Here is an 8,725-nt window from a genome sequence, read left to right on the forward strand (position 1 = left end):
CTCTCTCTCTCTGTGATGGATAACAGTTGAATGACAAGCAGACAGTTTAATGGATTGCTGAGCCGACAGTGTCAGTCAGTAGGCATAATGGATAACAGAAATCTGGTTGACAGACATTTGAATGGATTGGCAGGTCTGAAGTGAGTGTGTATTTGTGTGTGAGATCTTACTGGTATATAAAAGTGATTTTTGCTGCTGTCCCTTAGGTGTCGGCAATTTGTGGAGATGGTGAATGGTACAGATAGTGAGGTACGGTGCTTTAGTGTCCACTCTCCTAAATCACAGGACAGCTATCCTGGCTCCCCCAACCTGAGCCCACGGCACGGAGCCACCAATGCTCACTTGCACAGCACAGGTAACACTGACACACTCCACACTAACATCTTTGGTGTTACTTAAAAGTTAAGCACTTTGTTATTTAATGTATTTGGTTGTGTCATAAAAAATCCTTGTTTCATCCCAGAATCTAAATAAAAAAACAAGAATAGTATTTTGCATAAAGGAAACAAATTGAAATCGTGACATTATTTGCATGACATTTAAACCAGTTTTCTCCCCTAAATGCTCATTAACATAATTTTTAAAAAAAAGTTCTCATGAATAAATCATCATTAATAAAAACATCTATATATTACATTAATACAGCAATCAGTTTTTGATATTAAAATCATGATATATTAAATTCAGTGCAACAAATCCCACGTTGTGTACTTCCAGTTGCACTTCATAAATTTTCTTAATTATAGATCTAAATGAATTCATGCTTATTAAGATTTATTATATTTTTTCACATTACAGTAATGAGAATGATTTTTTTGCATTATATTTATATGAAAATAATGTTACAGTGCAAACATTTGTAATGCTTCTAAAATAGGCTTCATTTTTTTGCTAAATATTATTGCTAACACTTTATTTTAAGGTCCAATTCTCACTATTAACTAGTTGCTTATTAGCATGCATATTGCTAGCATATTGGCTGTTTATTAGTACTTATTAGGCACATATTAATGCCTTATTCTGCATGACCATATTCTAGATCCCTTAACCCAACCCAATACCTAAACTTAACTACTACCGTACTAACTATTAATAAGCACAAATGAGGAGTCTATTGAGGGAAAATATAATTAGTTAATAGTGAATATGTGTTTCCTAATCTAAAGTGTTACCATATTATTATTAGTTTTTATTTATTTTGAGGTCACATATGACGTTAATATTTATTAATGATTTTTTGTGCTCACCCATGTCTACAGTGTTTCTGTTAAATAGTCTTGAACTATTTAACACTTTTCCAAAAAGTGTAGGGTAGAAATATTTGCAATTAGAAACAGTTAATCATTGATTAATTCTTTTATTATTATTATTAGTCAATTTATTAATATACTAAATTCAGTTCAACAAATACCACCAAGATGTGTACTTACAGTTGCATCTTTTTTATTACAAATCTAATTTATTTAATATTTATTAATTGATTTCTTATTTGAGCCAACTAGTCTAATTGTTAGCTGAAAGCATTAATCAAATTAGCCCAAATATTGATTAAACCAAGATGCAAGGGTTGAAGGATGTATAGACCTTTGTGAAGAACAGATGTTCAAATTCAGAATTCCGTGGGGGTCTGATCATGAGTAACATCTCCAAGAGAACACATTCATAAAAGATGTGGAACAGATGGTTTATTGAATCACTTGTTTCACCTGTACTGCAGTTGGGTGGCTTATGTAACTTACAATTGAAGTGATGCACTTTCATTCATACTGTTTCTCAAGATAGTTCTCATTGTTTCTTTCTCTCCTCATGACTCAGGAGCAGACAGTCCCACATGCAGTAACGGGGTCACCCCTACTAACAAAAATAAGAGCCACAACAAATACACAGGCGTAAGCTCCGCCTCCTCCTCTCCATCCTCCTCTCCTTCCTCCGTCAATTACTCAGAGTCTAACTCTACCGACTCCACCAAGTCACAGCCCCACAGTGCCACCAGCAACCAGGAGACTAGGTCTGTGTTGTTGTTGTTTGGGATGGTAATTGTGGGTTTGACTTTAAGCCAGACAGAAAAACAAAATATGCAGTTGCATGCAAGCAAGACTAAGCATATAAAATTGAATTTTTTCTCAAATATTGTGTACTTGCATTCTCGAGAGACCAGCTCTGCTGTTGACTGTGTATTTTTGTGTGTTGACAGTGATAGTGAGATGGAAATTGAGGCAGAACATTACAGCAACGGCGTGACAGAAAGCTCAGCTCGCATTATGAATGGCACATATAAACACCAGGAAATCCTGCAGGCGGATGACAGCAGTGTTGGCAATGGAGTAGCAGGTACGGGACATGCTCCCACGCACGCCACATATGCAGGACTTTCAACGTCATACTCAACAGGCTGTGAGAACGGCTTTTAAAAAATATTCTTCTCATCCCTTGTTCATTCTTCTCTCTGAAGGGACTAATTCTTTTTCTGCTTTCTCTGTCCTTCTCCCCCTTGAGAGCTGCTAAATTGAGCTTCTCTATAATTCAGCCCATTAAATGTTTTTCTCCAAGGTTACAAAGAGAGAGTGTGATCTTTTGTAGTTGCAAAGTTTTTGTAAAGTGTGTAGTTTTTTTATAGCACCCAGTGCTCAGGTTTTTTGTTTAGTTTTTTTGCTTAGATTTGAGAAAATGGTTCAAATGTATTTAAACATTTTATTCAGACTATTATATGGAGGACTTTTTAATATTGTTTTTATATTATATTATATTACTTTGCTGTTGAACATTATGGGGTCAGTAACTTAAAAAAAAAATTAATTATATTTTAATTCGGCAAGGATGCCTTAAAATGACATTTATAATGTTACAAAATATTTCTATAACAAATAAATTATTTTATTTTAAACTTTCTAGTCATTAAATAATTCTGAAAAAGGTATCACAATTTCCACAAAAATATGAACAATTTCAGCATAGATAATAATAAGAAATGTTTCTTGAACTCCAAATCAACATAGAATGATTTCTGAAGGATCGTGTGACACTGAAGACTGATGTAATGGCCATTACATGAATAATTTACATTTTAAAATATATTCAAATTGAAAACAATCATTTTAAATTGTAATACTATTTCACAATATTACTGTTTTTATTGTATTTCAGATCAAATAAATGCAGCCTTGGTGAGCTTAAGAGACTTCAAAAACATTTAAAAAACTTAAATGTTTGAATTATATTATATTATATTATTTATTATATTATATTGTATTACATTACATTACATTTGGCAATATTTGCATTCCCAGTAGTTCCACTTGCTTATTAAACATAGCCTCAGATTAATAAAACAATTTAGGCGAGATTTCCCAGCTGTACTATATTGAAGCAGTTTTTTAACCACAATAGCTATGTGCGCTGTGAAATTAGAGTTGCAAACATATCTGCTTTGGTGGTTTCATTGCAATGTGTCTGCTCCTCTAGATGACAGCTGCAGCTCAAGACAGCTGTGTGGAGGAAACCAGGCGGCCACGGAGAGAATGATCCAGTTCGGCAGAGAGCTTCAGGCCCTCAGCGAGCAGCTCTGCCGCCAGTACGGCAAGAACGCCACTCACAAAAAGATGCTGCAGGTAGGAGGGATGGAGGGAAAGAGGAGAGTAGGGCGTTATAGTGATATTGTACAATCACACCACAATCACAGTTTGATTGTTGTGTTTTATATTAAATATTGGTGAAGCGGTCTATTTAGACTTGCAATAAAATTCCGAGCATATAAACTAATCTGTTCAACTCCTGCCTCTTGTTTGTTGCTGATGTAAATACACAGTTGAAGTGGAAAGTTGAATAGCCCTGTGGGTAGCAGTACACTTGCATCCTTTGTGCCCACTCGCCTATGTGTTTGTTTGTGTCTGTGTGTGTTCAGGATGCATTCAGTCTGCTGGCGTACTCAGACCCCTGGAACTGCCCCGTGGGCCAGCAGTTGGACCCCATGCAAAGAGAGGCGATCTGCTCCGCTCTCAACAGTGCTATTCTGGGTAAGGCTGCTTGGCTGTCTCAGATCACACACTAGTGCGTTCTGTGAACATGATCGCTTATGTAGGCCTTTTAATTTAAATGTGGCTGCAGTCACATGAGACCGATAAATTAGCTTGTAATGGTCTGGTAACATGGCCACAGGTTGTTATTATTATACCTGCATATTTACTATCTGTGATCTTTTCCCTCATTCAGAGTCTCAGAATCTGCCCAAACAGCCTCCACTCATGCTGGCTCTGGGTCAGGCCACTGAGTGCGTGCAGCTGATGGCCAGGGTTCGCTCTGGTTCCTGCTCCTTCGCCAGAGTCGACAACTTTTTGCACTAGCGCCAGTCCAGGTGAGAGCACCAAGGTCATTATAGTTTTGAAAAATACTTTATTTTTTATTTTTATACAGGAACTTGATTGTAAAATTTAGTTTAGGTTGTTTTAATTCAAGTCAACATTAGTTTCTGAAAAGGATTAGTTTTAGTTGCGTTTTAATTTTAATTCAATGTAATTTTTCATCCCTATTAACATGGGAACATAAATTATTCTGTAGATAGCAAGACACAACACTTTATCAGAAACTGTGAAATGTAATTGGTGGGTGGTTGGTTTTGTAAAGTTTAGCAAGATTTAATAAATCAGACCATGCAGCATTAATAAATTATTAAAAAAAAAACAAAGTTAAGTTTTTGTTTATATTTTTTTTGCACATTTATTATAGGTCCGGTTTAGTTTTTGTTCTTCTAGTGTTTGTCAAGCTCACCTTTTTATTTTTTTACTTTACTTAGCTTTTTTTCCACTTGTAGTTTTATTTTAATTCAGTATAATTTTAGTTTTTGATTCCTTATCTGCCTTGTTTTTAACGTAAGAGCAGGTGCGGCCATTTGTAACTTGAATGTGTGAGGCTTCCAGGGTCATTCGCTTCCAGTTATTTTAGCTGTACGAAAACAAACAGTCCTTTTATATTGCAAACTGTGATATTGTCATATTATTTTAATATATTATCATCATCAAAAACACACTGGTTTGTAGCACAAATAATGTTACAGGTTACTGCTCTTTGTTATTCTGCTAGTTATTTGCCTGCTAATGAATCAGAAGTCTTGTACTTTCGAAGAAAATAGTCAATCAGACATCTGCTTCTAATTGAATGTTTCTTTTTGATAGTGTACAGGTGAACGAGATTAAGTAAATCAGACCATGCAACATCAATAAATATGACAACTGAATTTTTATTCATGTTTAAATACACATTTATAGGTCTTGTTAAGTGTTCAATCTTTTGCAAAATCACTTTTATTTTACTTAGCCTCTTTTTCTGCTGTTAGTAAAAATGTTTTTTTTTTTTTTTTAGATTTATTAAAATATCCCAGTTTTTCCTATTGTCTGTTTAATACATAACCCATTTGTATTTCCCTCAGGCAGTGTTCAGGACAGCTATGAGGAGGACTTTCCAGTTGGTTGCCATGACGAGAACACGCGTTTGAATTGGTGTGTCGCTTGCCGTTTGCCAGAGGCAGCCGAGCAGAATGAATAGAAACATGAGAAGAGAGGCTTCTTTTTAATTTAGTATTATCAAATACAAATTGTGTGACACTATTTAAAGATAATTAATTATTCTGTTTATCTAGTCATTTTTATTTTAGTTTATATTTTGTCCGTTTGTTGTGCTCATCTTGAAACAAATCAACTTCCAAAACAATTTTTTTTTTCATGGGTGAATTCAGTGCATAGTATTTCAAGCTTACCATATCAAAAATATACATAAAGGTAAGTTCCTACTGAAAATTTGAGCTACGCACTCTGGTTTTTCTCAGTCAGAGCTCAGGTATTTAGACAGAGCTTTCTTTAGTCGGCATATTTGCGGACACAGGTGTCGCTTCACCAGATCATACTGTGGGTTTTTAAGCAGTCTATGTACAAGCAAAATCTATAGGTTTTTTTAAAATTTGGTCAACCTTAACAGCCCCTTTATAAATAAAATGGACGTTGGTGTTGCGCATACGTGAATTAAGTGTGACCTTACAAATTTTAATTGGCGTAAGTGTGCGAGAGAGGGTGAGATAATGCATGACTCCTAGCGTCTTTTAAGCTACTTTAGTATCTCAGGCACCAGCACGAGTTTCATTAGACACAATCACACTGACGACGACGCAGACTTGTCCTTGGGTCCAATGTAGATGAGTTATATTTTCAACCATAGACCTTTGCCCAAAAATGGATCTATTTTACCTATATTTTACCATCTTTATAGCAGTGAGTATCATGCAAATGTCAGCCTTCACTTTTTAAGTTTTAAGTTAGGTATATTGAAGTTAACAAGTGGTTTTCTGATTTGTGTGGCTGTACCAAATAAAAACGCAAAATTTTTGACAAAAGAAAATTAAGGGCAGTAGTTTGATTACTGAGAAGCTCCACTGAAGCTTACAGACTAACTTCGTATACAAAGTCTTTATGTTTTATACCCATGTGAATAGTGTCACTGTTGATAGTTTTCCTGTTAGATTAATAACTACAAACTGACACCGTTTCAACTTGTTATTGGTTGTTTCATTGGCTGTTAAGTACTGTTGTTCAAGTTTCTTACCATTGGATGCACTGTACTTCAATTAATGCACATGATGCATTACTGTATCTGTCTACCTCTCCTGTTCAGTAATGGAGGGACAGAGTATGAACTTGCAGCGTGCAAGACAATTGACTGACCCAGCGTTCCTGTAAATGAACAGAAACAAACAAATTTCTTGCTTTTTTAGCACCTAGAACATCTCCTTAAATTGCAATCATCTTTGTTGCTCCAGAACTTCACTTCGACCTCATATCAGTGCAATTGTTTTGGTTTTTTCCCTCCCCGATGTCCTTTGTAAATGTGATGTTAACTGGCTCGGGCACTTAACACTTTTTATTTCCCATTAGCAGCCTGTGTTTCTTTTTTTCTTTTTTCTTTTTTCTTTTTATCTGATCATCCTTGAAGGAAAAACTATAAATCGATCCCATGTCAACCCAGCATTTTACTTGCCAGCACGCCGCTGTGGTGTTGAATGTAGTTTAGCCGATTTTATTTCCCACATTTTTTGCTGCTGGCCATCATGAGATTGTTACATTCCCGTATCTACACCAGCTTTTGTTCATTTCAGTTATACCTCATTTACTCTTAGGACAGTGCTGTCTAGCTTGTTGTATCAAGACAGGCGTTTTAACGGAAGGTATGTGTAGTGCAGGTTGACCTGCAGATCATCTGGCTGAAGTCAGAGGTCACAGCATCGCTGGAAGGTTGCACATGCTCCTCAGTAGCTAAAATAAAGTTGACCTTCCCAACTCTGGAGTTACATAATGAATATAGGCGCTAATGCAAAGTAAAATCACAGATTACACTGTTTTGGAGCCCCACCATTTGTTTTTAGCAGTGTTTATGTGTCAGTCTGATTGTGTGGGGCGGGAATTTTACACATCCTGATCCCTAACAATCTTGTTTTACCATTTTACTCCGCTAAATGGGTCAATTTGGTTGTTAAATGGTGGTATCATGTTGCATGGGGACATCTTGTGTAACTTTTTACTTATGTTTGAGTTACAAAATTGCAGTTTATATAGAAGCACTCTTCTACTGACATGTACGTTGTAGATCTTTTGTCATGGGGCGGTTTTTTAATGCCAAGTATGTTTTGGAACTCATCATAATCTAACCACCTATAATGAATATTGTCGTTTTAAAATAATCCATCATAGAACTTCTTATTGGCTTTAAATAGGGACCTACATAAATGAAAGGGAAGAAAGTAGCCAAAATCTTTGTCGATATCTTCTTAGTCATGTGGTGATGTTCCTGCCTCAAAAGACAATGGAGCAGGACGAGCGGAATGGAGTACAGCAAGCTGTGCACAATTTACTTCTATTATGATTTGAATTTTATTTGAGTTTTCTTTTAGAAATTGTGAAATGAGTTACCCTCTACTTAGCATGAACCTTTAAAACCTTTAAAACAACATAAAAAAGAAAAACACTTTTAAAAAAAGAAGAAAAAAAAGAGACATACCTATGTACTGGAAACATGATAAAGAAATATTGTACTCATTTAATTTTGACAGAATTATTTTTATTAAAATACACATCCATGAGCAAATTGTGTCTGATTTGTGTTATTCTGTTGTTATTGTCTCTTTGAATTGTTCCTGCACATTTTATATTGAGTCCATAAAATGTATATGGCTCAGGATCATATGTGTAGCAACGTGCAGATCTATGAGCTGCAGTTACAGATCTCTCCGACCGAGGTTGAGAAGGAGGAATGAGTCTCAGCAGTGATGTTGGGTGTCTCCTGTGAGTGATGGCTGTCTGGAAGTGGGAACTCATGGTTTATATATTGATAAAGGCTCCAGCACTGTAAAAAAAAAATCTTTTACTGTTTTTTAACATTTACGGTAAAATACCGGCAGCTGTGGTTGCCAGAACTTCACCGTTAAATATATAATAGCAACATTTTAGGTTTTACAGACTTCACTTAAATTCACAATAAAAAAAGTATTTAATTAACTGATGTAATATTAATAAACCAGCATACTGAAGTACTAATATCTGTTTTGAACCATTGTAATACTGATAACCACCAAAAACAGGTAGTGATGAGAAAGTCACATGATAAATCAAAGCTCATCACAAACAGCTCTTCCACAAGCTGAAGAGGGAAGTACTTATATATATATATATATATATATATATATATA

General features: G+C 35.4%; 1 protein-coding gene across 2 annotated transcripts in view; it reads left to right on the forward strand.

Moving 5' to 3' along the window:
• Positions 1-8,124, forward strand: part of LOC107692935 (ran-binding protein 10) — a 31,959-nt gene extending 23,835 nt beyond the window's left edge. The window contains exons 9-15 of one of the 2 annotated variants that reach the window (XM_016492142.1): positions 207-355; positions 1,816-2,008; positions 2,195-2,331; positions 3,463-3,608; positions 3,902-4,013; positions 4,210-4,365; positions 5,423-8,124. In XM_016492142.1, the coding sequence (XP_016347628.1) occupies positions 207-355; positions 1,816-2,008; positions 2,195-2,331; positions 3,463-3,608; positions 3,902-4,013; positions 4,210-4,340 (868 nt within the window). In that variant the 3' untranslated portion in view covers positions 4,341-4,365; positions 5,423-8,124. The remainder of the gene's footprint in view (positions 1-206; positions 356-1,815; positions 2,009-2,194; positions 2,332-3,462; positions 3,609-3,901; positions 4,014-4,209; positions 4,366-5,422) is intronic. The other variant, XM_016492144.1, reaches the window with a different exon arrangement.
• Positions 8,125-8,725: the final 601 nt, after the last annotated feature.

The sequence above is a fragment of the Sinocyclocheilus anshuiensis genome, unplaced genomic scaffold (assembly GCF_001515605.1).
Source record: "Sinocyclocheilus anshuiensis isolate Anshui unplaced genomic scaffold, SAMN03320099.WGS_v1.1 scaffold1384, whole genome shotgun sequence".
NCBI lineage: Eukaryota > Metazoa > Chordata > Actinopteri > Cypriniformes > Cyprinidae > Sinocyclocheilus > Sinocyclocheilus anshuiensis.